We start from the raw sequence: 14,400 nt of genomic DNA, 5'->3' as shown, positions 1-14,400 counted from the left end.
CCAAAGCCATTGTCCTCTTGTGACCGCCACTCGCGGAGACAAGCATAATAGGGCCATGAACCCCTGACAAAGAAGTTGTTATTTTCCAGACAACTTCTTCGCATGCAGCTGTAAACTGTCTTCTTCCTATGACACACAAAAATATGTCTGCTTGAAGAGAGCGACAAGCCATCCTGGCATTTTCAACCGCACGAGTGACTGGCAATCACAAACAAGAAACTCCGTCCAACAAAGGGTCGTCAACAAAGCTAGAAGGAAACTCAGCCATTTTAGACAGATCAGGCTATCATATCATGTAACAAAAGGTCATATGATTCCAGAAGGGTCTTCCATCTTGTTATCATGCACGTGGAACAAAAAAACGGCAGCACCTCCAGCGTGGCTGATAAGAGTAGCCATACAACCGAACCGATCATCAAAACTATGACACCCTAGCTACAAAAAATACGATTAACTGCACTACGAGTGCGTTTACATCTCATATTTACTACCATGCCAGGAACATATTCTTTGCTTCTACCCTTTCCCTACTCCTATTTGTACAATTCGCACCTTTGTGCCTTGGTTGCACTCTCCTAAAGCTACGGCTGTACTTGGCCACCGATGTTAGAAAGAACAAGTAACATAGCACGGGTAAGAAAAAAAGAATGAAGTTAGCTTCACAGTTAGCTCTTTACAGCAGCCAGATGTTGGCACTGAACACCTGCTGGCCGAAGGGAAAAAATAGTCGACCATTTGCCAGTGAGACCTGCTGGCAAGAAAAAATTAGTTAGACCAGCACAGTTCAGTATATTGTTTCAAACTAAAGTTCTGTGTGCCATACCGTGGTGGGAGTACTGTTGTACTGTACAATTGCTTCGATGCATTCTACTTCCACTGGTCATTGCGTCCATTCACACGCCTTTTCTCGCCTTCAAAGACGCGGTGCGAATCCATGGTCCTTCGCATGCATCCGACAGGGCATGCATTTGCCCCGCAGGCAGATCAAAATCACAACACTGGAGTTGGTCTCTCAGATCACCCACCATCTTTTCCTCGCCTACTTGTAGATCTTGTTTTCTCTAACGTTTGTTTCGCTTGTCGGCTTGGATTCGATGCTTTCGAGTCCTATGAGCACATCAAAAAACATAAATAAACGAACGCTTGAGGTTGAGTAAACTGCAAAACATATAAAATAAAAGGATCAATACATTTTTACTGGCCAACTGAGCATTCTTAGACTTCTCTGCTTCTGCCTCTTTTTGAGCTTTTTTCTTCTCAAGCTCGGCTTGCTTGATATTCTCCTCGTGTGCTTTCCGGAACATTGTTACAAATGTCAACAGGGTAGACATAACTGCAAGAGGATGGTCACGATAGAGTAAATGTGAGGCATGTTAGCAAGCAAACACACAGAACATCATGGCTAAAATTGCACAGATCAGATATGCTTCAACCCATTGCATCCTCAGAAAATAATTCATATCCTAGAAAGTGTGTTTGAGCATGCCCAAGTACCATATGCAATTGAGTAGAAATTCCATGAGAAATAAACCTTTAGAGGTATTACAAAAATATATAACAAGCACACACTCATTAAGATGAATCAATAAAACTGGTATCATACCTTGCTCAAATGGGCAACGGACAGGGTCCTCACCAAAATATTTGATCAATTGATCAGCCTTTTTTCCCTGCCAAAACAATGAAACGAGAAAATCAAATACAAGAAGAATGTATGGCAAGTAATCTTCATAGAACCGAACAACGAAACATACCACTTCAGAGAACAATGAAGACAATGACTGCACATCTGCTCCAGCATTGTCAGTGAACTCTTTCAGTTTCTACAGAATCAAGTAATACCAGTTTAGACCAAATGACATTCATATGCACTCCACAACTTCACACAATCAGGAACTCAGCATATAAGATTTATTAAGTGAAGGAAATGCATGCGCACGCAGTTTGTGATTATAATTACTATTCAGGGAACCTTCAGGATACTGAACATAAACAGCCTGTTAAGGCATGGGGTTCGCATTTACGATCAGGTAATTTATCTACAAAATACGATGCAGAAATACTTGCGGAGTCAAAACATCAGGTAACTAACAAAGGAACCTGCGCTATTATATATCACATCCTCTAAATTTGGCTTCAGATTTATCCTGTTAAAGCTAATGCATATCTGACTGTTTGAGCACTCGAGCTACAGGGATGTATTCACTTCTAAGGTCAGAGTACCAGCTAACTATATGTAAACAACTTTAAAACCTGAAATTCAAATGAGACAGTGTTTGACCTCACGGAAAATTTCTGACACTGGACCATCACTTTCTGAAGCTTTAAACTCGTGCTCAACTTTTTCCAGCCCTTTACTGACTGCTTGCATTTCTTCTGCTAACATTTTCAGTTGTATCTGTTCAAATACATCAATAAGACGAAAGCATGTGCATCTTAAATGAACAGAAAAATACATATGCTACATAGTTAACTGATAGATTTTTCAATTTTTTGCGAGTGAACTGATAGAATATGACGAGAAAAACGCAAACCTTTGATGTAGCTTCTAAACTAACAAGATCCACATGGAAGTTCAAAAGCTGTGGTGATTTTGCAGCAAGCACCTGATATTAAGATGTTCTTTCTGTTAGCATGCATATAGGAGACAGAGACCAATGTGGTAATGTGTAAATCATTTGACTTAACTATAGTTTATTAGACCGAGGACTACAAGTGACCGTGCTCAGATGCTTAGATTGTAGATTGCTTTACGATACAGAACTGGCACATTGCATAAACTAAATGGAGTATGTATTTTACTGTCATGCAAAGTCAATTAAAATCAATAACAAACACATTCAGAAACCTGAAGGTCAAAGTTGTTCGTATTATAACCTGGTTACTGGTTTAGTATTTCAATGCAGACTGAACACTGACGTGCTCAAAGTTGTTCGATTTCTGCCACTGCTTTAACTATTAGATGAACCCATACTGCTTGACAAACTTACATGAAGTTGCATAATACAATCTCGATAAAAGACTAGGGCTTATTGAGTTACTGTTAGGTTTCATGTAGCTTTGCTTATATCTAGGATTCTGAAGACCCCGAAACCTTAATTTATCCGATCTCCATATCCACTTTGCAGCGGAGAGTCACAGAAATCCAGAAATATGCTAGTTACTAGCCCAGGCCATAGCCATCTGCCATTCTGTTGATTAAACACACCATGCCAACCAAAGTTCCACCATGAAATCGAATTAAAACTTCATGCCTTAAACGAATCTCCTGGCGCTGAACGAATAAATAATTTGATGCAGACCATGGATCATAGTTTACAACTACAAGTTACCCATTGGTGCAAGGATGTTAACGTACACATGAGAACTGACACTTCATTGCTCTGAGCGAATTTCATGACACTTAACAAATAAATAAATGCGGGCCATGGATTAGAGTTTGCAATACAAGTTACCTATTGGTGAAAGGGTACTAACACACACATGAGAACTCAACAGCACAGACCAGGTAAAAGGCATACCTTGCAGAGGTAGTGCATTAATGTCATCTTATTGTTTGTTGCCCGGGTATCTGTAAGTTTTAGCAGACTATCCAACCGGAAGCCAACTGCAGCACCTGTAAGAAAATATATAGATATGAACCTGGCAGCGAATGATACTTTTCCTCCACATGCATTTCTATCTCCAATTAATGACTTCAGTTGTCAATGCCTTAATGTTACAAGATCACTGCTATTCATTTCACAGGTCCCGTACAGAAGTTTCTGTGTAATCCTTCTCTAAATCTCTAATCCGAATTGCCCATTTTGGAGGAACGTACGGAGTTCTTGAATCTTATGGTTGCGAGATCTTATGGGTTTCACCTCTAGCCTACCGCAACTTGTTTGGGACTGAAGGCTTTGTTGTTGTTGTATGGAGTTCCCGCAAACTTAATGTAATGTAAGACAAAATATGAACTTTATGATTTGGCATGACACTGACTAGCTCGAGACAGTATGCACACATAATATTCAAGTGGTGCAACTCCCTTCACATCATCTTTGCAATGCATCATACACCAAAATATGTTAATCCTACTCTTAAAGGATGCTGTATAAAAAATAGAACCTTAATATGATAGAATACTGTCAAACAAGCTATAAAAAAGGCTTACAAAATTCATATATTCATTCATGGGAAGGGCAGTTCTTATTACCTCTAGCAGTTCCCTGGTTCAACGTATTTCCAAGGAGCAGTATTTTCTTCATTATTTCCTTCAACTTGAGAGAACTTCGTATCTGATACAATTGAATTTGACTTAATAGACAGCAGGTGAAGATTAATTGCAAATCAATATGCCTAACTCTCAACATACCTCATTACATGAAGAGTCTATGGTTTTCAAACTTTTCCCAAGATCTGCGACTTGTGAACCAAACTGGATCTTGAAGGAGAATACTCTCAGTTTTGACTCCATTCGTGGGACTTTCATCAGTTCTAGGAAGAACTGCAACAAAATGCAATAGTTTGTTGGATACTGATATACTCAAATAGGTAAGCATAACTGTTGTGCTTAACTCCTAAGAACATTTCATGCAAAATTAGGTTTAACACTCGTATCTAACAGGCTCACATGTGTACGTTAGATCCAACCTGGCTATTTTAAATGCCCAGGATAATGTTGATCAAACAAAGGAATGGATGTAAATGATCTTTGAGTCTTGGACTTTTGAGTCAAAAGAAGGCTCACAAACATAAATGTCTTTGACTAATGTTGCTATGTTTTGATGTAAAATTAAAATAATGATCGATTAAGCCAAACCAAATATGAGATGTTGTGTTTTTCATGTTTCAAGAAGTCTGGGGCGATCAAATTCAGAAAGAACAACATCAGTAAACATTCTGATACTGGTATTAAGTACCACAAAAAGAATAAAAACGTCATAGATCATAGATAATCATTACCAGTTCACATTTCCCAAGAAGTTGCTTGTCTCCGGTGTAGTTCTGACAGGAAAAATGGAAGGTGACGCTGTGTTAAAATGGGATCACAAAGGAGGCAAGGCAACATTGCACTATACTCACCTTAAGAAGCTCCATTTCCTCTTTCGTAGGACAGAACTTTATGAGATTCTCCACTTGATCAACATCCAAGGTAGACTGATCAAGTGCCAGTGCCGCACTCTGTTGAAAATTTAGTGACTAAATAAATAATCTTATCATGTCATACTTAATATTATCTTTGTTTTCATTGCTCAAATTCTTACCACCAAGTCTGGCAGCGGCATCTTCACTTTTGTAAGCATGATCTCCGTGTTGTTTGCCCTCCTCAACTCAATCTATTTACATATACTACCAGATTAGATGAAACATGGCTTACAATGGGATATCAGATGGGGAGACTAGTTCTTTCTCAAAACTATACACTGTAATATCTAATTATGCTATATAGGGTTAAGTAACAATGTACCTAAGCAAATGGTAGCAATCATATCATCAAGAAAATAAAAAGCGAAGAAATCTCGCACTACAATATCTAGTACTCTCACCGCCAAAAAGGGAAAGAATATCTAGTTACTCTAAAGAGTTGAAATTACAAGGCAGAAATCACAGTCTATTGCTGAATGCTGAAATTGTTCATGCTATAATGAGTTAAATTTTATACTGCGAATTTCATTACTCCCTCCGAGCCATATTACCTGTCTTATATTTGTCAAGATACGGATGTATCTAACACTAAAACGTGTCTTGACAAATCTAAGACAAGTAATATGGATCAGAGGGAGTACCAAATGTTAGCATTTTACTTACCAGCTGAACTTTCTCTGGCTTTGATCCAAGAGATTTTCTTCTGTCGGTTTTGGAGGTGTTATCCGTTTTTGGTACGGCTGCTGGAAAAAGGCTCTCGAGCTCTGACAAATCAAACTCCGATACACTGCAGAAAACAGTTTCCCACATTATTAAGATAAAAAATATCAAAAGACGTTGATGATATTAAGGTGATGTGATCATCATGGCATAGTGCTTTACAAGATATTGAACAATGGCTTGGTCTAAAATTGATCCTACAATCATGTACTGTACAGCATTAAAACTAAGAAGTCTGAATTCAACCTTATAACAAGTAGCAACCACTGCCTCCGTTCCCAAATATAAGTCTTTTCAGAGATTCCAACAAGTGTACATACGGAGCAAAATGAGTGAATTACACTCTAAAATATGTCTACATACATCTGTATGTAGTCCATTTGAAATGTCTAAAAAGACTTATATTTAGGAACGGAGGGAGTATATCATTGGAAATGTTGCATGTATAATAAGCATACTTGAGATGAAAGTATATGTTTAAATGTTTAATCAAGAGGACAGAAAATTACCTATGTGGGTCATCATTTCGCTGCAATTCCTCCCAGAGACTGCCTTGCATAGCTCTTGTCACTTTGACCCAATGCAGCGGCTTTAATGTTGATTTGCGTGCGGCTGCAGCCCCAAAACCTGACCCTGGAGGACGTACAGCACCACGCCCTCTACCTAAAGAGTTTGTAGGATTGCCTCCTGGTGGTGGTGGAGCGCCTGGTGCTCTAGGAGGAGCTGGTGCACGGCCACCTGGAGGAGGAGGTGGAGGAGGCCCACCAAGCCTTCCTCCAGGTGCAGGTGGTGGTGGAGGTGCTCTCCCTCCAGCTCCAGGTGGAGGTGGGGGAGGTGGAGCACCTGGTCGGCCTGGAGGAGGTGGGGGAGGTGGAGCTCCTGGTCTGCCTGGAGGAGGTGGGGGAGGTGGAGCTCCTGGTCGTCCTGGAGGAGGTGGGGGTGGTGGAGCTCCTGGTCGGCCTGGAGGAGGTGGGGGAGGTGGAGCTGCTGGTCGGCCTGGAGGAGGCGGGGGAGGTGGAGGGCCAGGACGTGCACCTGGAGGGGGTGGGGGGGGTGGAGGTCCAGGGCGTGCACCAGGAGGAGGGGGCGGGGGAGGTGGTGCTCCTGAACGGGTCATCGGAGGTGGTGGTGGCGGCGGAGGAGCAGTAGAATATGATGCGGGAGGTGGTGGTGGTGGTGGAGGTGGAGCACCAGAACGTGTCGCTGGAAGCGGGGGAGGTGGTGGTGGAGGTGGAGCACTAGAACGTGTCACTGGAGGCGGGGGAGGTGGTGGTGGAGCTGGAGCACCAGAACGTGTCACCGGAAGCGGGGGAGGTGGTGGTGGAGGAGGAGCACCTGGACGTGTTGTGAAGGATTGAACTGGAGGCGGCGGTGGGGGCGGGGGCGGGGGCGGGGGCGGAGCACTTGAACTTGGTTTCGGTGGTGGAGGTGGAGGCGCAGGTGGAGCAATAGCACTGCCATTTAACCTTGGCGGAGGTGGAGGTGGTGGTGGAATGCTTCCACGGACCCCTAACCCTGGGGGCGGAGGTGGGGGAGGAGGGGGAGGTGCAAAGTGCCGTGTTTGTGCTCCAAAAGACATAGGAGGAGGAGGAGGAGGAGGAGGTATGTTTGACAAGCATACTGAAGCCGGTGGTGGTGGTGGTGGTGGCGGTGGTGGTGGTGGAGGAGGTGGTGCTAGGTGTGTAGCTGAACTTGAAGAAGCATAAAATGGAGGTGGTGGTGGTGGGGGTGGAGCAGGAGCTGTAGCTTGGATTCTTGGCGTAGCTTGTGCACCTGACAACAAGGGTCGTCGTGCAGGGAATCGAGGAGACAACATTGCATCTTGTGTTAAGTGATTGCCGTACAGCGTTCCAGGTAGTACTAGAGATGGTCCTTTCACAAAATTGCCTTTGTTATCTGTCGACACGGAACGGATAGCTAGTGCAGCTGGAGAACTGTCATATCTGGATGGAGGGTGCGATGGCCTACGCACAGAGGCAGTTTCAGATTCCTTCTTGGGTGAGATCCATCTACGTATTGTTTTTGGTTTGGCCGGCTTTGATTGTTCTTCCAGTTGTTCGTTATGCCCAAGCATTGCCTCCAGTAACACTGACCCAGGTGCATTACCTACTGGTATCTTCTTTGATACTGAGGACAAGGATTTATCATCCCTAGCTTCTGTTTTTCTTTGAGGAAGAGGCATGCCAAAATCCTGTCTGCCACCAAACTCTTCTCGCTTGGCTTTCATTTCTATTGATATTTCATTAGCTGGTAATACAACAATACTATCCTGCAGACTGCTTTTCTTCGCATGTATGGTATCTCCAAGACCAGATTTCGATTTACTATGATTCAGTCTTCTGTCAGCTGTATCAGCAACCTTAACCAGTTCTACATTGTAACTGTTATTATCTTCTGAGACAATATTCTCAGTAGCAGTTCTGTCTATCTTTGAAATAACACTCTCTTCCTTGACAACAGTTTTTACCTCCTGCACAAAGTTTCCATTATCAACTACTGCTTTCTCCTCATAGATCAGTAGCTCACTGTCCAAAGTTACTGTGTTTTCGGTAATAATCTTGATGTCACCATTCTGGTGTCCTTCATTTGGCAATGTCCTTAAGTGGATATCCTCGTCTACACTTGATAATATTCTAGGAGAACTGAAAGCAGTGTAGTCCAGATCAGTGTATGTCGATATTTTCATGGATTCACCTGTGTGACACTGAACTTCATCACTGCAACTTGGATCTGTTGCAGTAACTAAAGTTTGTGCAATTACACCTTTCGTATCCTCCTGACAGTTTGATCCAAACTTGCGCCCTTCTGAATCTATAGAAGCAGCAACCACCTGTATGTCCTGCACAGCATTGTCCTCTTGGTCACTTATGTTGCTTAGTTTAGACTTCTCGAGAACCTTGCATGCCTGCTGTAAACCTCCTGGATTTTCCAAAGTTGGAGCAGGTGCTGGCCCATTGTCATTCATGCTACCTGAATTTTCAGAGATAATAATCTTCACATCCTCATCAATCACATGCTTCCCTAGGCTGCCGTTTTCCTCAACTGCCACCCCACCATCCGATTCTGTGTTGCCAACTTCTAATGAAATTTTTCCGTCAGTTGACTGAGTATCTGGATCTCTCCTAGCATCATGCCAATCCTCCTCTGCCTCATAAAACTCATCTCCTGTATCTACGGAAGCAACGTCAGTCTCATCTCCGTCGTCGCCTACCTCTTCTAATGCAGCAGCGGGCTTGAAGGAATGAGGGTCTGAAAAGAGTACCTGGTTCAGAAGCTCTATTCTTAGATTTCATAATGCACAGGAGACAAACAGAAATGAAAATTGAAGAAAGGCATAGAAGCAGGTGAATTTAGCACCTCAGCTCGGAAGTCCCTTGGGAACTGATTATTCACATTCCACGCAGCATCAATATCATCACGATTCAATCCAAGGACATTTGATTGAATGAATGCAGTGTTGAACATGACGCGGAACATTGTTTCCTCGCGATCTAGTTTTTCGCCAATGTGGATGCATTCAAGAACCACGTCTCCCTGAACACGGCAAGAAGCACTAATTTTCACCGAAACTTCAGCCTGCATTGCAACCATCTGTCAGAGTAGAACTTGGGTAGTGATAAATATCTCCACAGCTTAGGAGTAATCATTACCTGCCCATGCCGCTGGAGATGTTTCTTGGTCTTGGGCGTCTCAAAAAGAACCTTTGCACTCTTGTTACCAGGACTCGAGTCTTGCCCGTGAATACGCAAATACGGCCTACAGCCCCCTTCGGAATCAAATCTAGGAACTGTGTGGAGAACTACAGAATCCAATATGAGAGGCCGGCTAATTGGAGGCCATTCTGAACCACTTCCATGTCTTGTTACATAGTGCAAATACCTCAGATGAGAAGACTGGGGATTCAACTTTAGGAATTGCTGTATGAAGTCCCTGCGAGCCTGCTTGTAGACCATCTCTAGAGTCTTGTGCTCACCAGTGTACGTTTTCCGATATAGAAGTAGTCCAGCCAACATGAATGCAAGCACTGGCCATCCCCCTCTTTCACAGTGCATTAGAAGCATGTTCTGCTGCCCTTCCACTGACAACCAATTTTCACATGATTTCAAGAAATGGTGGATCATCTCGAGCTGAAGGAGTGGGCAACCTTCGTATTGCTGTGGGTAGTCCATGACTGTCATGTCGTACTCAGACAATATATCTGAAATCCGACTCCTCTTGTCCCCAGACCAGAAATTGGAGACCATGAATGACGCATCGGGAAAGTAGTCCTGCAACTGCGCAACAATGCCACTCAAGTAATCCCTGTACTCATCCTCACCCATGGCCTCCGCGGCGAAGCAACAGTCGAACACTGAAACCAACATACCGATTGAAATTAGCACGGTCTCATGCTCAAATTTGCATCGTTCAACTAAGACTACAAAAATGGAGAACAGATCAAGTGCTGGCATGCTACCAGGAACCTCATCTTCATACTGCATATGTACTAAGCTCATGTTTCTAGACACAGCAAAGTATTTTATCCGCATGGTTTCATCAAGAGATAAGCACGCCATTATAACTAATAACTAGGTTAAAGGGAGTGAGCACCAACTGAAAATGTGGACATAATAATGCAGGCACTACTAGATGATTGTTGCATGTTTATAAGAAAAAAAATGCAATTAAATCCAAAGCTTCCCTAAGGGCCAGCATCCGACAAGGGCAAGACAAAATTCGAATATGGAAAGAAATAAAGCCGATTTAGGTCAAATGCAGCTAAATCTGAGTCTTGTGCGCGCACACTGACGACCCAGAACTGGAGCGAATTCAACTTAACATCAAAATTTACTAAATCTAGCTCGCAGTGCTTCCGAACGCACTGAATTCCAGCTCAAATAATAGCGATAAATCCCCTGAAAGCAACAGTTCCCCGGAGCCCGAACCCCAAGCCGCGGCAAAAGCCCAAAATCCCCCTCGGAACAAGCAAATCCCCGCACTCCGGCGGCACGGCTCGACCCAGGGACGCGGGCATTATACCATAGACGCGCTCGGAGATCTCGAGCAGCCGATCCGGCGTCTTCTTGAGGAAGAACTTGCGGAACAGCGCCATCCTCCTCCTCCTCTTCCCCTCCCTCCCCTCTCGCCGCCGCCTCCGCCTCCCCGGCGGCCGGCGAGCTCCTCTGACGCCTCGAGCGGCCACCGATCGGCTCCGATCGGGGCGCCAAAGGCATGGGGGCGGCCCCGCCCCCGCCGCCGGCGAGCTGGGGGCAGTGGGCGACGCCCGCCGCGCCCCCTGGCGAGATCTCGCGCGGGCGGCCGACGCTCGCTCGCCGCGGCGGCCCTAGGGTTCCGCGGTGGCGGTAGGGGTGGTGGTGGTGGTGGTGGTGGGGAGGCAGCAGGCGGTCGAGGCGCCGTGCGATTGGGACTCCTCTTCCTCTACTACTGCTGCCGCTGCCTCTTTCTCCTCTCGCTGTTTAAACTCTACTTTAATTTTTCCCTTTCTCCTCCTCCCCCTTTCTTCCTCCCTCTCGCTGCTAATCTTTCCCCTCTCGCCGCAGCTGCTTCCTTCCTTGCCGAGGTTTTACTGCTGCGGCCCGTGCGCTTTTTCCGTTTTGTTTTCGGCGCCTTCTGCGGTGAATGTTTCCGTGACAGCGGTGGAGGCTGCGTGCTCTGCTCTGCTCGGCGACGCTGGTCGTTGGGGCCAGCTGCGGCGGGGACGGAGTGTCAGTGACCTGACGTGGACTGGTTAGGCCTGGGTTGGCGTGCGGGCGCGGAGAGGATTGGGCCTCGGGGGCTCTGCCGGTACGGACGTCTCCGGATTTTCCTTCTCTTTCCTTCCATTGCAGGCGAGGCGACGGACGGACGACTCGGATCTGGCCGAGTTTAGGCTCCTTTGATTCATAGGATAGGAATATTGTAGGAATAGAAAAATCATAAGAAGTGAGATGACATGCATCTTAATTTCTATAGAGAAGGAGATGTCATTTGATGCATAGGATAGAAATTTTTTCATTGAATCTTAGCTAATGTTTTTTCCCTCCAAAATGTGAACGATTAATTCCTATTCTATATAGAAATAGAAATTCATTCTTACAAATCAAAAGGCTTCAAAGGAAATTTTCTTTTGCAAATCCTATCCTATAGAAATCCTATGAAATTCCTATAAACTAAAGGAGGCCTTAGCCCGACGATTCTTCACTGTGGCTCCCCTAAGTTCCCGGGGATTAATGAGTGGGGAGGTTGGTGTGAGAAGAAGATCGTTGACATGAACGTGCATGGACTTGCTATTTTCTGGGAGGATCATGTGGTGCTGGTCAAATTGTTCTACTGCCAATTCTGAGCAAATTATATTACTGCCATTTGTACCGAAGGTATTTGAGCTCAGGTGGTGCATCAGTTCTTTCTAAAAAGGAAGTACAATACAGATTAGAAGATGAGATGATTTTTTTGTATGACTGTAACGGGCGAACGGTTATAAATACTTTGATGGGAAGAGATAGTAGTAGTGCCAGCTGCCTCCAGGGTCAGTTCGGCTGCTTCTATTCTTAATTAATTAATAAACTATAATACTAGAGTACTAAAGTAGTAGAGTAGTGTGCATTTTATGTAGTAGTACTATACTAGCTCTCCAACGGGAGCAGCATTTTGTTTGTAATGCGATTATCAATGCATCCTCACGGATCATGGAATAACTTTTTCCTCTGAACATGAAATAATTTATGTTTTCAGATGAGGCATAGCGGGGTGCACTTCTTAAATAAATCGGGAAAAGGAAAAAAGGATCCGTGGTGCTTGAAAAGCGTATTGCTGCATAACAATTGTACAATAGTGGTAGTACTAGTAGTTGTATTAAAATGTGACCACCAACAACCAACAATATTAGGACAAGAAACGGAGACCCCAGCAGCATCTTATCTGCTAGGTCCGGCAAGCAACGCATTATTGTCGCCTCTCCTTGATGTGGAACTCAACTCATGTTATCAGCCCACTGTTAGAGAACAGCGGAAACTGACGCTCGCTGTGATGTTACCTAATCTGCTCCCTCGGAAAACAGTCCAGCATGCGTGCTAATTGAAGCAATTCAAACAATTCAAAAAGAAGAAGTGGCCTGTAACAAGCTGCCGGAGTGTCTCGGACGATAGGCAGTAAATTTGGTAACGCTCAAGCTGCAGTGAAGCAGTAAATTTGGTAACGCTCAAAGCGTAGCGCCACATTGAACCCACGAAATTCCACATTATTCTAGCGGTGGCATTATTTACCGTATCTATCTGCTTTACAAAATACGCCAAATAAATAAGTGACCAAGGTATCCGTTCTGAAACTAAATCGCCAACAACCGTTGAAAAGACGTCTCCAGAAAAACTTCACCCGCAAGCAAAGACCCACCTCGGCAAATCCAACGGCTAGATCGCTCAGCACCCGACAAACGGACGGCTCCCCGCGCCCCACGCCCAGGATCCCATGCGGAGGAGCGAGAAGGGAACAAGTGGTGGTGGATGGCCGGGAGGAGACACGTGCAGACATGGAGAAAGGGGCCGCGCGCCAAACGTGGGGAGAAAAAACTGTAACGTGGTCAATTGTCAAAACGGAAAAGGTTACCGCACGGCGTGGGTCACTTCACTCACCGGCCGCCGTCGACAGGAAGGGGTGTGCAGGGCAGCGACGGCGACGGCGAGGCTGGACGGAAGCTTGGGAGATACGGCGAAGGCGGGCGATCTGAAAGAGTACGTACCGGATGTGTACGGGATGGCGACGCCTGCGTTTGTCGATAGCGTTTTGGGGCTTCCGGTACGGAGATGCGGATGGCGCTGAGCGGTACGGGGACGTGGGATGTTTCCTTTCTCTTTTTTCTTCTTTCCGTTTTGCCTTCCGAGATACTGGGGCGACGCGCGGAATAGTGGAGGTGTGTGGAGAGTGGAGACGGGGCGTGGGTAGATCTCCACGTCGCGGGGGAGCTCCGCCGTGTGGCGGCCCGGCGGCATGCGGGACGTCGTCACGTCATGGGTGGCTGACCGGTACGATGTCGCGGCCCGGCGAATCTCGGTGGCATAGCATAGCAGGGGCATGGAAACATCTGCACCTGCACGCGCCGGGCCACCGGGTGGGTGTGGGTAGCATAGCATAGCATGCATGCATCCTCTCGTTCCGTAATAAAAGCGGCGGCACACGCGTCACGGGGGCGTGCAATGAATCCAGACCACCGGCGCTCCCTGCTCCGATCCTAGAAATAAATAATCAACCGCGAATTAATCACAACTCACACTCTCGCAAGATGATGGGACCGAGACAGTATGTGGGATGCATGATTTTACCCTGTTCCAATTTTATTTTAATAAAAGAAATTAGTAGTACGTATCATCATCTTGCTTATCAGTACTCATGCGCCCGCTGCGTGTTGCTGCTGTGGCAACGTTGTTTCAACAGTGCGGCTAATTGTGATTATTTGCTCATCAGCATCCAGGGCATTACGCGTGCAATAATCACGCCGTTTATCCGGCGTCATTACTGCCACTTATTAATTGCTCGTGCGTGCGTGAGAGGATCCACTCCACTCCGATCGAGCGGCAGCCC

At 45.4% G+C, this 14,400-nt stretch overlaps 1 protein-coding gene across 4 annotated transcripts; it reads right to left on the bottom strand.

Annotated features, from left to right (window-relative positions):
* Positions 1-249: 249 nt before the first annotated feature.
* LOC125536390 (formin-like protein 5) lies at positions 250-11,416 on the bottom strand. 4 transcript variants are annotated; one of them, XM_048699601.2, is made up of 18 exons: positions 10,867-11,416; positions 9,498-10,198; positions 9,205-9,423; positions 6,357-9,109; positions 5,791-5,914; positions 5,247-5,318; positions 5,065-5,163; positions 4,945-4,986; positions 4,355-4,486; positions 4,196-4,277; positions 3,522-3,616; positions 2,535-2,606; positions 2,282-2,398; positions 1,755-1,823; positions 1,604-1,670; positions 1,191-1,333; positions 824-1,107; positions 250-748 (listed from the first exon to the last, which is right to left on the bottom strand). In XM_048699601.2, exons 1-17 carry the CDS (start codon positions 10,937-10,939, stop codon positions 1,018-1,020), a joined length of 4,950 nt encoding a protein of 1,649 aa, XP_048555558.2. In that variant the 5' UTR covers positions 10,940-11,416; the 3' UTR covers positions 250-748; positions 824-1,017. The 4 variants fall into 4 exon arrangements, with proteins under 4 accessions (XP_048555558.2, XP_087399630.1, XP_048555559.2 ...); XM_087543504.1 differs by lacking the exon at positions 10,867-11,416 and having other exon boundaries at positions 250-751; positions 824-1,153; positions 1,185-1,333; positions 9,498-10,786; XM_048699602.2 differs by lacking the exon at positions 10,867-11,416 and having other exon boundaries at positions 250-751; positions 9,498-10,780.
* Between the last annotated feature and the right edge of the window lie 2,984 nt (positions 11,417-14,400).

This window comes from Triticum urartu, chromosome 2A, assembly GCF_056163025.1.
Source record: "Triticum urartu cultivar PI428250 chromosome 2A, HENAU_Tu73, whole genome shotgun sequence".
Classification (NCBI taxonomy): Eukaryota; Viridiplantae; Streptophyta; class Magnoliopsida; order Poales; family Poaceae; genus Triticum; species Triticum urartu.
The sequence above is the reverse complement of the archived record's forward strand: the minus strand, read 5'-3'. Positions and strand labels throughout refer to the sequence as shown.

Coding starts and splice junctions, on each gene's coding strand:
- LOC125536390 (XM_087543504.1), bottom strand. CDS start 10,403: ATGGCGTGCTTATCTCTTGATGAAACCATGCGGATAAAATACTTTGCT. Junction 4,987..5,064: donor AGGAAATGGAGCTTCTTAAG/GTGAGTATAGTG, acceptor TTTTCCTGTCAG/AACTACACCGGAGACAAGCA. Junction 1,824..2,281: donor TGTCAGAAATTTTCCGTGAG/GTCAAACACTGT, acceptor TTGATTCTGTAG/AAACTGAAAGAGTTCACTGA.